We start from the raw sequence: 16,128 nt of genomic DNA, 5'->3' as shown, positions 1-16,128 counted from the left end.
CACAAACCAATTTGATTTTGCCTTTTTTATGGGTGACCTCAATATAAATATACAAAACGCTTTACTAAACCCGATCTCGAATGAATATCTAAATGTTCTGTATTCTACAGGATATCTTTCCTACATAAACAACACCACCAGACCTAATTACCCTAACGATACATGTCTAGATCATATTTTTCTAAAATCAAATAAAAATTATCTTCATAAATCCGCTACACTTAAAATTGACATAACTGACCACTACCCCACTTTCTACGGCCACTATTTTCCAAATATGCCCATCCATGCTGAACCAAATAATCTTAACAAAATAATTACCAAAATCAACTATTCAACTCTGGACAACTTACTGACCGAAGAATCGTGGATCGCCGTCTAAAAATAACAAAAATATCGTCTCAACGATAACCCAAATTTAGCTCTGAATAATTTCTATGAAATAATACAAGAATATATTCTAAAAAGTCATGAACCAATATCACCACCTAAAAGTAAGCATAAACACATAAAACCATGGATTACGCGCGGACTTATAATCTCAATAGAACACAGTAACAAACTTTTCAAAATCCATAAAAATCACGAAAAACATTGCACATCTAACAATGTAGAACAGAACCATTCCAAACGTAATGAATATATTATATTTAGAAACTTCTTAAACACAATCATAAAAAAACAAAAACAACAATACTACTCTTCACAACTACACAATGCGCACACCGATTCAAAAAAAACATGGAAAGTCATTAATGAAATTACAAATAGAAATCAAAAGGTCCACAAAATTCCTCAAAAAATCATTACTGACAATAACGAAACCATCGAAGACGCCGAGAGCATTGCTAACAATTTCAATCACTTCTTTACAAACATCGCCTCAACCCTTATGGATAATAATCCCAATCTTAGTATTCACTCAAATCAAACTCTTCCCGGCCTTTCAGAGACTAAAAACACTACCTCTGAGCTTTCTACATTCAGAGAAATAAAAAAATCTGAAATCTTAAAACAAATTGATAACCTTAAAGAGAAGTCTGCAAATGGCCCGGATAACTTAAGCAATACCACAATCAAATCAATTAAAAAACACATAATCATCCCATTACATCACATCTTTAACAGTTGCATCAGACATAGCATATACCCCGACAATTTTAAACTCTCCCACATCATTCCAATACATAAATCCGGATCCCAATGCAAAACAGATAACTATAGACCTATCACTCTAACTTCGCAACTATCCAAGATATTCGAAAAGTGTTTAAAACAACAAATTATGAATTTTCTAGAATCTAATTCAATCCTCTCAGCTAATCAATATGGCTTTAGAACAAACCTTTCCACCAACGACGCTATCTTTAGTTTAACCAAAAACATATACTCTAACCTAGACTCAAACACTAAGACTCTAACGATTTTCCTAGACCTAAAGAAAGCGTTTGACACGGTCAACCATAAAATTCTATTAAAGAAAATCTCTAACGTTGGTATCAAAAACAAAAGTCTCATGCTATTAAAAATCTACATATTAAATCGCCAACAATCCACAAAAATAGGATCAACCTTAAGCGCTTACGACTTAGTAAAACATGGTGTTCCACAAGGAACTGTCTTAGGGCCACTACTCTTTCTAATCTACATCAATGACCTATGCAATATAGTAATACCAGGTAAAATTCTCTCTTTTGCCGATGATACTGCAATAACAGTACAAGGTAAAACATGGGAAGATACAATAAGTAAATCCAACAAATGCATTGCAATAGTCAAAGATTGGCTAGATAGAAATCTTCTTAGTCTAAATTATGAGAAAACCGTTTTTATTCCCTTCTATAATTCCCAAAAGGCATCCCCTAAAAATAATCTTAACCTGAAGTTCCATAATGTTAATTGTAACCCTGAGACATGCTCAAACTGCGAAGATGTAAAATTAGGAAATTATATCAAATACTTAGGTGTAACTATTAACTGTCAACTCAAATGGACTTATCACATAGAAAAAACTGTCAATAAACTGAGGCACCTAATTTACATATTCAAACGCATGAGCAATATCGTTAACATAAGAACTATGAGGCTCGTTTATGATGCATTGGTACTTTCATCCATTTCCTACGGAATAATCGCCTGGGGAGGAACATTCAATAACCATGTGAAACCTCTAGAAATTATTCAGAAGTCTATCATAAGATAATGCACCAGAAGACCAAGACATATCCCACCGATAAATTGTTTAAGGAAACTGACATTATGGAACTAAGGCAGATCTACTGTGTCCAATGTCTTAAATTTGTATACACTCGTCCTTATAATTTCTGTAAAAATCCAAATCGTTCTAGCCAGAGACACAACATATGCATGTACACAGTGCCTCACTGCAAAACTAGGCTAGCCCAAAGACACATTAACTATATTGGCCCAAAATTGTTTAATTCCTTGCCGAGTTCCATCAAGATATGCCAAAACCTAAACTCGTATAAAATAAATGTCAAAAGCTGGGTAAAAAAGTATCTGGAAGTGAGAGAATTTTTTCTATAAGTTATACGAATATGATACCTATATATGATAATATGTTACCATCTAAATTTAAAAAAAAAAAGTTTAACTTCTTTTGAACTCTTTTTTTATTAAAATAACCAAATGTACTATATGATTTTTTTTCTTTATTCTTATCTCTTGTTTCATTTAAACCATAGATAATATAACCACCACTGTTTTAATTTTCACCTTATAATGCCCACGCACAGGCTTCGCCTTTGTGGGATTTTTTTGTTACTCCTTGTATTTTGTATAATTGTATATGTAACTGTATGTATCAAAAAAACTTACAATAAATAAAAAAAAAAAAAAAACGGTTTCGTTTCATCCTTAACCTTCATAGGGGTTAAATAAAAACATATTAAATCAATAACAGAGACAGTGTATTTATAGGTATAGAATAATATGAATTAGCAAGATAATAGGACCAAATAGTAAATAAGTCAAAGTATCATATATAAAGAAAGTGGGGTGTACAAATACATGCATGTATGCAATATGAGTGTTAAAAACAAATAAAACTAAAAATTATTGCTTTGTTAATCTTGTGAGTCAAAAATCTTTCGGCATATTTTTCTGCCCGATGTTCACAGTCTTCAAAACTTTGACTCTGTCTTTTTGAAGCTATCTGTTTAGAGTATGGGAGTCTTGTTCACCGGGAAATTGAAATGGGAATCACAATCACAATAAGGCGACGACTAAAGATTAATTAATAGGTAAGACTGGTTGATTTATTCGCGTTTTTTATATGTCAATTAGATTTATTAGTATAATCTTCTTTAACGATTAAAGAAAACTGTTTTGAATACACATTTCTATTTGTGAAAACGTTCTTTCTCCAGGACAATCTTACCTTTCTGACCAAGGTATCTTCCACCATGGAAAGGTGGGAACAATCCCAATATTTAGAGTCTTGACTCTGTCTTTTTGATGCTATAAATGTTCCGCTTAGAGTGTAAGAGCCTTGTTCCCCAGGGAAATTGGAATGAGAATGACAAACGCAATGATGCAACGACTAAAGATGAAGTTTTTCAATAGTAAATCTCACCCGATTCAGAACGGAGTGATTCCACTTCTGCACGATGCTATCGGCGCGCATGTCCCGCCACGTGATGAAGTTGTGGAAGTATTCCCCGGAGCGTCGGTCCCAGGTCACGAAGGTGCCGCGCTGAGTGGACAGGCCAAGCGAGCTCACCTGGCTGGCCGATATCTTCGCATCTGCAGACAAACAACACAAAATATTATATAATAAACCTATGAGATTTCAACAACCAATCAAAATAGTCAGGTGCAATTTGTGGGCAGTGCACATCTTCGTCGATTCTGTGTAGGCTCTATTTGTCTGAAGGACTGTGTATCTACCGCAAGGGCGTAAATAAGGGATACCAGGAAACCTGTTAATTCATTAATTAATGGCCTGCAATCCCGTTTTCAACCGGATTACCAATAATTTGAAGAGATTTGAAGAGACAGGTGCATCCGCCGACAAGTCCTAAACAATCCTTACCCCATGAACCCGGGCACCCCTGCTAAGTCACCTAGCGTAGCAAACCACTTGAGCTGACCTACGGCCGGGGTGTTGTTTATCCAATAAAGGGTTCCCGGGGCGGTGCATTGCAGTGGGTAAACTATTCTGCGTATTGGCTTTGTCCTTTTTTGGTAGCCTAATTTCATTGCACGTTCTTGTGTTATGCCTGTGAATGTCCTTGTTATATACATATAATTTCATTGCACGTTCTTGTGTTATGCCTGTGAATGTCCTTGTTATATACATATAATTTGATTGCACGTTCTTGTGTTATGCCTGTGAATGTCCTTGTTATATACATATAATTTCATTGCACGTTTTTGTGTTATGCCTGTGAATGTCCTTGTTATATGCATACATAGACATATGAATATTAGTAGACCTGCCCTAAGTGATTAAAAGCGTATTATCCCCACTCCCCATACCGGTTCCATTGGAGCCGGCTGTGCTCGCGTATGGCCTCAAGTGAAATTTGAAAACGTGACGTCATCATTCTTGTGCGAACTATGGTCGAGGCATCATCGGTTCATTTTACGAAATAACACGGCAAAATGTTGACTTGTACTATGAAAACTTGTAAAAATAGATGTGAAAAAGAGAATAAACCCAATTGTCGTATTACATTCCATATATAAGCATTATTTTACTTTATTTTAAGCATATTCACATCGTATAATATGAATCAGTTGTTACTATCACATCGAGAAACGTCTGGACGCGAAACACAAAGCTGGTTGGTTGCTGGGAAGTAAATTATGAACATTTATAAAAGTGTCTTAACTAAATACTTAAACGAAATATTCGACTCTGAAAATAGAACCGAATTTTTTTGCCGAATTTGGACTTCGCAAATTTGTTCATAACGTGGCGAGTAATTTGCGCTCCCATGTAAAAATGTCTATTCATTCAAAAGCAGATTTTACTTTTAAGAAGTAAATGGTGATATTATAATGCGAAATGCCTATTTACTGTCAGATTGATTTATTGACGAATCACAGTCAGCTTCACTCCCTTCGTTCTTCAACAGTTGATTTTACCCCTCGCCATTATCTTCTCGTCTATTAATTCCTATGTCTGTGTATACATATAATTTCATTGCACGTTCTTGTGTTATTCCTGTGAATGTCCTTGTTATATACATATAATTTCATCGCACGTTCTTGTGTTATGCCTGTGAATGTCCTTGTTATATACATATATTTTCATTGCACGTTTTTGTGTTATGCCTGTGAATGTCCTTGTTATATATATATAATTTCATTGAACGTTCTTGTATTATTCCTGTGAATGTCCTTGTTATATACATATAATTTCATTGCACGTTCTTGTGTTATACCTGTGAATGCCTTGTTATATACAGGGTGTATCGGCACGTACCCGACAAACTTTAACCAGCTACTCCTTAGCACATTTGGAGTAAAAAATGTTATGAGCACTTTGCTGTCCGGTAACATTTTTTTTAATAATGGTAATTTACGATCAAATGGTTATTTACCATAAAACTTTAATTACGATAAAATGGTAATTAACGATCAAATGGTAATGAATCTCGTCGGCTACCGTATTTTTGTTAGGTCCTTGGCGCCGCCGCCGACTTTTACCCCAACCATCAGAACAGAACATCAGACCAATTTATTTTTTGTATTTGGTTTGAAGGTCGATTGATACTCGTTATTTCTCATTGAAATGTTACCATGAACTTCATTTTTATTTATTAATATAAGTAGGCCAAATATAAAATGTAATCCAAAATATCAATTTCTATCTCGATTTGCAAACGATTATGAAAACATACTGATATGAAATATTGCTATTTTATTAAGAATCTCTTCAAATTATTCCTATTCTGGTTAAAAACGGGACTGCAAGCCTTTAACGAACGAATTCAGATTTCTTATTAAACTATCAGCAAAACACCAATTTTGTTATAACGATGTTGGAACATGTATTCATAAAAATTCGAATATTTTCGCATTTCGTCATTGTGTATAATCAGGACAAAAGCAGGTGCATAAACACGCGCTCCGATATATTATAAATTTACTAAAAGTTTATTATGAAACGGCATGCTATCCCGTGTTTAACGGGATTTTATTAATCAGCAATACTCATTTCGAAAATAATACTTAAATTGAAAGCAAAAGTTCTACAGTACATTGAACTTGAGTTACAGACGAAGTAACAAAAAAAAATATAAAAAAAAAAAAAAATTATACTATGTGGCAGTACCTAACTATAGTATTGTTAACCTTTTCTGAATCGGTGTTCGGATAATATGTACTACCGAAACTCACTAAAAAGTTGTTGTGAAAAAATAATTTATACAAACTCGTCTTAGTTATAAAAGCATAATTGTTTTCTACAGAAAATTTCCATAAACCATAGTTAATTATTGTTCAGCGTCTATTTTCTTATACCCATTATAAAATATAATATATTATGTAAAGTAAATTTTTATAATTACCGATTATAATAATAATCATTAAAATAACATTACCCACTAATAACTATGAACCTACCTGATTTTGTATTTATAGAGTGATTGAATATCATATTGTAATGCGCCGTCAATAAAATTTTATTTTAAGTGATGATTTCATAGCTTGAAAATATCTATTGATTTTTTTAAGCCGATTACAAATGACATTAGCATCTGCAAATATGTATAGTTCCAGATAATCTGGTTTTATGTAAAATTAAAGGATGTCACCCATAGGTACTCCATAATATTAAATATTTTCATTTTTAAATAATAATTTATTTTTTTAAATGATAAAGTAATGTTTATAAGACAAGGTTTTATACATAGCACAAAGGATGACAAATTATTATAAGCAATAATTCTTGTTTTGTGCTTATAATAATTTGTTATTTTATGTGCTATGCATAAAACCTTGTCTTATAAACATTAGTTTATCATTTTTGTTGTTTGTTTTTAGGGTGTTATGCCGTGTTGCGCTAACTCCTTCTTTAGCCGACGTTTCGGACAGCGTTGCAGTGTCCATCATCAGGGCAGATCCGGTAGATCCGAAGTTATCATTAAAAAATAATAATTTTTGACAAGTCAAAATATTTCACCAACAATTTTTTTTTTTTAAAGAAAGACAAACATTCCCTGTTTACGAATAACCTGACAATATTTGAAAATCTCCTACTACCACCACAGTAAGCTGAAAATGTTGCTTGTGTTGTGATGGAGGACTTAGCCAGCCGAGGAATTGAACACACTACGCCTGGGTGGGACCCAAACGCGATTTCAACTCTGCCACCGACCGGTAGATATATATAATATGTCTCGACGCCATCTAGTAGGAAATTTAGCACTAACAAAGCCTTTCTTACAAAAATAAAGTTGGTTGTTTACAGGTGAAAAAATATAATAAGCAGTAATTGTTGGTTGAAGAACTAGTACAAATAGAATTATTTGGCGTGTTGGAAATAAGCCGACGTAGCTCATTGGTCCATAGCACCTAACCAGACATCCTGACCGGACCACCCGAGCACTAACTGATTGTTTCATTGTCATCAATGTTTTCCTAGCTCCTATTGGGGTATGAATAACATCATGGAATTTAGTGTTCAGAGACCCGATCATGTCTGATGACGTCTAAAAGGGATCGCAATAACAATACAGCCTCCTTCAATGGAAGCATTCTTCCCAACGTGCCTTCCAAGGATATGCTTGGTGTATCTTTAAGTGACCAGCTCAGACACTTGGGTTCCATCTTGGCCAGAGTCACGATAGTGTCTCAGAAGCTATGCGTACTGTATACTTTGGGAGCCACTTCTGATCTGGATATCTGGAGCCCTTGACTCTGTGCAGAACCGGGCGGTCCGTTTCACTCCATTATCTTTGGAGCACAGGCGTTAGGTGGGAATGCTGACCTATAATACCGACATTACGATGGAAGATGCTTCGAGGAACTAGCGTCAATAATCCATTCGATTGACATTTGCAAAATGAGAACAGGTCATTTCTACGACTAGCTCTTGAGTTCAACAGCTCGGCTGTGGAACGGTTTAACTGCCTCTGTGTTTTTTCCCTCCTACAACATGGGACTCTTCAAGACCCATATTCACCCTCTCTTCTCCTCTAAAAGGACCCTCCACAGATGAGTTCCCAAAGATGTCACAGGCCCCCAGGGAAATTATTTTCATCTCAAGTCCTCAGTCCTCTCAATCCTGCCCCAATACTCTTCCTGCATTCAGTCTACATTTTCCTCTGGTTTTTAATATATGATTTAATGACGTTGTCAATTCTGTTTCTTCGTGATCACGAGTGTACTTTAATAATTAGTACCGCTCTAAACTTGTTTGCTGCAGATTATAACTCGATTGGATGCCGAAAGACTGCAGATAAAAATGTCAAAACAAGCTGTGAGGTTTATCGTTTACATTATTAAATTATTCAAGCCAAAAGATGTTGATTTTGACCATGAAAATGTTTAAAAAATACAGCAAATATTATAGGTAAGACTCAGACAAGGTGCTCAAAATATTCAGAAAACTGGTACATAACATTGAAAATACTAGTTTCATACAAAAATCTGATATGAAATTTGATATCTAAAGAATTTTGATATCTAATATACCACGAGACTACTACTGGTGATTAAAACCATAGAATCGTCGGAACACCATGTTAAGTCAGTAATCTATAATCATAGGTACTCATTATTAACAGTAATTGCAGTAATCAGATCGACTGGCTTTCAATCAGTTTTTGTTATAATATAGTTATTATACTTAAAATATAAACTATTACTTACCATTTAACCCTTCAGTACTTTCTTTCATCACTTTTGTTCAGTTCGCAAAGTATTCTGTGTTTTTCAAATACGCTATATACATCTCATTTTTAATTTTCCGTAAAAAATACTGTTTACGAAACTAGATAAAGCATCATTCCAATTTACGCAATTAAAATAAACTTAACTTTTTTTAAATAATAAAATTTTAATATTAAACGTGAAAAATGTTGTCAAAATCGTCAACCAAATTTTTACTTAATTAATTCCAATTGTAGAAAAATTGCGAGAACTCGATGTTTAGAAAACACGTTCGTTTTGTTTGGGAAATTTGCAAGAAAACTGTAACTTCACACCTCGTTCATATAATAAAAAATAGTTTTAAAAGTTAAATCTATTGTTACGATAGCGACGCAAATTATAAATTCATTTTGTTATTTTATCATTTTATTAATGGCATACATTTCAAATATTTGAGGCAAACTACAAAGTATTATTATTTCTCTTTCAAACAACATAGAAAAAAAGATAAAAATAATTTTATAAAATATGGACGCCCGGTCATATATGACCCTAACACGCTGAAGAGGAAAATCTTACAAAAAATATTTCACGTTTAAAAAAAAAAACAGTTGTATTATTATTAATGTTTGAGAGATGTTTAAGGTTTTTATGCATGGTACAAAGGATAACTTATTATTTTTGACCAATAAATATTAGCCTGAAACAACCATAAAAATTGAAAAAAAAAATCGTGAAAAAAAAACATGTCGCGGACGAGAATTTAACCCGCAGCCTTCGGATTGCCGGTCAGGTGCTCTACCAGTTACGCTATTGGAAATTAAATTTGATTTGAATCAAATTAGTATGGTTGCAATGTTTGGGTAATTATTGATTGCAAATCTTGGAAGCGGAAATTAACCCAATTTCCGAAATCCGATACAGCTGAAACTCTACAGATAGACTCGTTGTCGATGGCACCGACCGTATTACAAATAACGAGGAGATCCGAAATAGTGCAAGTCCTATATAAGCATAAAAACAAGGTTTAAACATAATTAATAAAGCAAATGAAACAGTCTCAAAGGAACATAATATCACACGAAAGAAAGAAAGAAGTTGCAGGAATAAGTTTGAAAACTTCTCAGAAAGCTTTATTTGGGTCTTATCAGGTGTTGGAATGATCATTTATACATTTACCTGCGGAGAAATGGCGTGATTTATAGTTACTTAGTTGCAAGTTTAAAAAAAATCATTTAAATAATGTCAAACCAAACACATACAATTATAAATAAAGTATAAAAAAAAATCATTAATTTTTTTATATAAATTTTATACAAATCGACTAACATATAGCTAGGAACAATGTTACCAGGATATTATGGTCAACTTCAATTTCAATTCAGAATGCCCATTATTTAAATGTAATAATATGTACCTAAGTTAAAATAAATTAGTCATTTTTAAAATTAATTAAAAAAACTTAAAATTAAATTAGTTAATAAAGTAAGCTAATAAGCTTTTTTTCTTTGTAATTTTTCATTTCATTTGTTGGCTTCACGCGTTCTTAGATCAACTTGTTGGCTTCATGCGTTCTTAGATCAAATTGTTGGCTTCACGCGTTCTTAGATCAAATTGTTGGCTTCACGCGTTCTTAGATCAACTTGTTGGCTTCATGCGTTCTTAGATCAAATTGTTGGCTTCACGCGTTCTTAGATTAACTTGTTAGGCCAGTGCAATTAGCGATTCGCGATCGAAGTAATTCCGGTAGTCCCAATTTTTTTATATGTTATAAAAACTGATCCCCTGATGTAAAATCTGAGTTTCCGACCTTGGCGCACCTGTGCTCGCGCCGCCATTTTGAAAAAACTGGCCGAAATCGGGCCAAAATCTAGTTTTTCCCAAATATCTCATTTCAAATGCAAATTTCGGCTAAAATATTTTGACAAGTATAATAGAACATAAAATAACCTACAACTTTTGATAAAGCAAATTTCTTCTATCTCTAATAGGTACCGAGGTAGAAAGTCGTAAAGGTGCGTATATTTTTGAAAAAACAAGTTTTTTGCGCGACTAGGTTTGGTTTTTTATAAATACCTCGTTTCCAGTACAATTTTGTGAAAAATTAATTGATAATAATTTTGTAGAAAATTAAATTTCGTTAAAGAAATAGGTATATAATTTATATTTTTTATCTCTATTACGTATCCAAACTCTAATCCACCAAAACCAGGCCAAAAATTGAAACAGAGGTTAGGTGTTTTAAACTTGGCATTCCTTGATTTTATTTTTCTTTAAAAAATATTGTTCTAAGAACATATACGTTGACAACAATCGTCATGCCTATGTCAGACCTAGCTATAAATATAGTAGATAGACTATTTCAGCATATCGGTCGCCATACATTCCCAATGGGAAGACCACTAAAATAGGCCAAGCCACTAGATTTGTGCTCGCAGCTTGGTCTGACATGCCTATCAACGTAATCACAACATACATTTAAGATTATTAATACAATTAAGATGATAAGGTAGATAAAAAATTGGTATTTTCGTAAAATTAACATTTATTGACATTCTTTTCTTTATTAGTTAAGTTGTCAGCATAACAAAAAATAAAAATAATGGTAGATCAGTTTAGACAGAAGTACGAGCCCTTGACTATAGTTTCTTACTTCTGGCCCTGAATAGCTTCTTCATCTGTCTTATCACCCAAATTTGTGGCGACTGGGTCATCATATTCCTCGTCATCGTCATCAACGAAGGCTTCTACAGCATTCTCGCAGGAGTTGCCATTGCAATGAATGCAGAGTAGGGAACATTTCAAACCCGACTTTCTGCAGGTGCACTTTCCAGCGCAACCTTTTTTGCATTGACATGATATGAAGTTCAGCAAGGCCTGATGTGCAGCTTCCTTCAACATTGTTACTGGAGTAAGTAACCCAACAGCATCCTTTTTCCACCCCCATTCAGTCGGATTTTTATCGTGACCAAGCCAAGTCTGCACTTGCAAGTATGTTCTTGAAGCGTGTTCCTGGACTGCATCTTTGGTGGGTGGTAGCCTGGATAAATTAAATTTGTTCTTTTTTACTCCTTTGACAAAAATGATGTACCTTAAATTTTCCAAATTTGTTTTCTCGTTGCCGCCATACAAACGTACAAATAGTTGTTCGGCAGCCAAAGTGATTGTTTCTGTCTTTGCTTTTGGGTCTTGAAATACACGAACAAGTTCATTCACTGAGTGGTTCTTGAGAAGAATATTACAAAATTTGTGTTTGCCTTGACCAAACGAAGCTCCAGTTGTACCTATCGCAACCATTTATGGCATGAAAGAATAAAATGTTTTCAACTATTTCAATGTGTTTAAAACATTTGTTCGAGTACAACGCGTTGGGTGATTTACCTTTTCCAACTTTTTGGTAATATACGTTAGGAGGTGAGAGAACTGTGAGGAGTACCAGCAGATCAATATCCTGACCAACGATTATGACTACATCATGTTGAGATGACAACGAATTTGCTGTGTTCACTATGAGAACGTCAGCATCCTCTTCAGCTTGTACTGTCGTTATGTGGGATCGTGCAAATGAGGTTCTGAGTAGGGAAATAAAACGAGACTTGTTCTTCTCATTTCCCAAAAACTTTTCCTGTGGCACTTGTGGGTGCATGCTTTCAAAAACAAAACTTCAGCAGAAGTTGTAAATATGGTACGCCGTGCTCTTTCCACCCCTTTAGTGCTTTTCTTTTCCATAGAACCTGGGTATCCATCGAATACTACTACTGCATTGGATCCATAATGATTTTGTACATACCTGACATCTAATTACAGACCTGTGGCAATTCTTTCAGCACCGGCCAAATTATTTGAACTCGTAATACAAAAACGTATATACTATAAAGTAGAACCATTTCTCATAAACCAGCAGCATGGGTTTAGAGAGGGCAGGTCTACAACGACCAACTTAATGGTATTTACGGATTACATCTCAAATATATTGGACAATAACGAACAAGTAGATGTCTCATATAATGATTTTGCGAAAGCTTTTGAAAAAGTGGATCACCTCATATTACTGAATAAACTTGAAAGCTTCGGCTTCTCATACATGCTGCTTTTGTTCTTTCATAATTATTTGTCTAACAGAAAACAATACGTTGTTTACGGGCAGTTCACATCGAAACTCTACGCCACAAATTCTGGGGTCCCTCAAGGGTCTAATTTAGGACCACTATTATTTTTATTGTTTATTAATAACATAGGGATGTTTATAAGATTTGTAAAATTTTTATTATTTGCGGATGACATTAACCCATATTATCCCAAGCATATCTAGACTTGTACGTATATCATAAAAAATCAATTAAAATAAAAATTATGTCATAAAAAATCAATTAAAAAATAATAATAATTTCATTTATTTGCTGAGTTTTGAAACCGATCGATAAATCGATCAGTAGGAATATACCTACGTGGGTTGTATTCATAAGAATGTTACTTATTGTGAAATAAAAAACTGTGTACATACCATACTTTATTTTTTTTTATAAAAATTATATATTTTAAAACTGTTTGGAATTAATTAAGACATTGTGCATATCTATGAAATGTATTTTGAATGGAAAATGACAGAACATTTCTGATGTAAAGCGACATTGCACGTTGAACATTTCATAAATGTATTTTTATGACATAATCCACATCGGGTAGATTTAATTTGGTTGACAGTGTGATGGGCCTTTCCATCTAGCCTTATAGAGTCTGGAACCCGTTTTATAACAGCCAGTAATGACCTAGGCACCAAAAGTTTCCCAACGGAGGTGTTAGAGGCTTCTTTCATTAGAAAATATGTCGTAACTATATACCTGGTAAATGATAATAGATCATGACAACTGTTGCCCTTTTTCGATGCCGGGGATATTTTATATAATTGAAAGGCATTGTTCACACACGCATTGAGAGGGAACATAAGTAGTTGCCAATACCATCTCTTCAGCCTAATGGAAATTCGGTAGCACCCCACATTTTGATCTAGGCGATCTACGCCGCCCATATATTTATTATAATTTATAAAACACCTGGGTTGATCAACATCCTTTTTTTGTTTGTCACAAAAACGCTTGACCTTTCCTACAGGTTGTACACCACACTGCGTAGACGCAACCGTCACAGTAACTCAAAAATTGTGTTTCCCTTTCTGAATGGCATTTTTTTCAGTTTCTGAACGCAACAGCTCAAATACCTCTTCATCAAAAAACAACTCGAAAAATTTTATTGGTGTTTCAACATCTTCAAGGAAACTGGGTATTGTGGTCACTTGTTCAGGCTTATCTGGAATATCTATAGCCCTCCAACGTCTAGATACTGGAACACTTTTTTTTTTCTGCGAAGGTGGTTTTGCTGATGATGTACTAGGCGTAGGTTGGAGAGTGTGATCGTCCAAGAAACTGTCTTCCACGTCAATACAAGTTTCTGTAGAAACAGTGGCCCTAAGTTCAGCTTCTGCTAATAGTTGCCTAGACAAATTATTTATATGGGTAGATTCCTCGTCACCACTATCTTCGTCACTTTTATCATAATTATCTGGTGGAGTAATATAAATATCAGCCGATAAAATATTCGTGTCATCTTCCAGATGTGAAATAATTTCATTTACTGACAAACTGTAACAAAAACAACAAAAATATCTAAATAAAACCTTCATATGAATGCATAACAACACACTGGTATATCATCCTACTGATCGAAAAATCGATCACTTTATAAAATACCAATTTTTCTACCCACAATCAATTTTATAATCATTTCAATATGTTACAATATTGTGAAAAACATTATTCTAAGTATAAAACCATAAACATAAATAGAATTATATTATAATATACCAAAACTACTTACGTTTTACGACAAGACATATTTTTTAAGAAAAATTGCCTTACAAACAGTTTAAATTGGAATAATAAACGCGGGAATTGTGAAACGTCAAAAATACTGCTTGACAACTAATAGTTTCAGGTGTACCAATATAAAAAAATTAACAACGAATGTGTTCACAATTTCACATAAAAAAATAAAGTATCAACCGATCATATAACCGATCACTAGGAAGATATGGGTTAAACTATACACCTGTATAACGACAAATGAAGACTCCATTCGTCTACAAATCGATATCGACGGTATAGTAGAGTGGAGTCATCAAAATAAACTTCATTTTAACAGTAGTAAGTGTTCAATTATGTGCATTACAAGGGAAAAGCGTACTTTATATTTTAACTATAAAATTTCTGGTACCTCTCTAAAACATATTTCGATAACGAAGGATTTAGGAATCATTTTTGACAAGCGTCTGACTTTTCGAACTCATATCGATTCGGTGTGCAACTCTGCAATGCGAATGCTGGGTTTTGTTATATGTAATTCGAAATCTTTTACGAATACGGCAGTCATAAAAATGCATTATTTTACTCTGGTTCGCAGCATTCTTGAGAGTGGATCGATAATATGGGGACCCGAAGATGCCCTTTACTCAAATGATGTAGAAAAGATGCAAAAAAAGTTTATGCGATACCTCTACATGCGAGAGTTCGGATATTACCCTTTATTGTATCCCTCTGATTTTCTTACCGGAATGCTGGGGATAGAACGTCTAGACGTTAGGAGAAATATTGCAATGGTGTTAATGGCGCACAAGCTGCTAAATGGGTACATTTGCAATCCAGATATTCTGGAACGAATTTCTTTTTATGTCCCTGATAATTTCATCAGAGCTAGACAGCACAGATTATTTATTTTTCCAAGGGGCAGGACCAACCTACCAATGATCATGCCTTTGGGGAGAATAACTACTTTGTTAAATCAAATTTCTTCTGTTATTGACATTTTCAATTTGAACCAAAGAGAATTTAAGACGGCAATAAGCATACTATTTAACAAATCTGGTTAATCAGATAGTATTGATGTACTTACCCATGCAAATAAATGTACGTACTTACTTCTTATAAACTGTAATTTATAAACTGTTATTTGTGAAATGTAAATGGATTATACTGTTTTTCACAATAAATCAATAAAATAAAAAATATTGCTGGAAAATTACTGAAAAAAGTTGAGCACGACCTCATACAACTTTGTGCAGTAAATATCCTCCATCAATTACGTGTATTTTACTGCTTCCCAGTTCTGTATTATTTGGTAGAGGGTTGAATGATGAATAAAATATAGACTTCGTTCCTTTGCGCATGCCTTCCTCTGAGAAAAGAGACAATGGTACAGGAGAGAGTTCATATTGAAAATATTCTTAAATTC

The 16,128-nt window shown here is 33.9% G+C and overlaps 1 protein-coding gene across 1 annotated transcript in view; it reads right to left on the bottom strand.

The window, feature by feature from the left end:
• Positions 1–16,128, bottom strand: part of LOC149418890 (glycerol kinase 5) — an 89,243-nt gene that overhangs the window by 17,948 nt on the left and 55,167 nt on the right. Inside the window, exon 3 of the mRNA XM_089639052.1 lies at positions 3,596–3,765. Within this exon, the coding sequence (XP_089495178.1) occupies positions 3,596–3,765 (170 nt within the window). The remainder of the gene's footprint in view (positions 1–3,595; positions 3,766–16,128) is intronic.

Source organism: Hesperophylax consimilis, chromosome 13 (genome assembly GCF_061612785.1).
Source record: "Hesperophylax consimilis isolate HC1 chromosome 13, BYU_Hcon_1.0, whole genome shotgun sequence".
Classification (NCBI taxonomy): domain Eukaryota; kingdom Metazoa; phylum Arthropoda; class Insecta; order Trichoptera; family Limnephilidae; genus Hesperophylax; species Hesperophylax consimilis.
The sequence above is the reverse complement of the archived record's forward strand: the minus strand, read 5'-3'. Positions and strand labels throughout refer to the sequence as shown.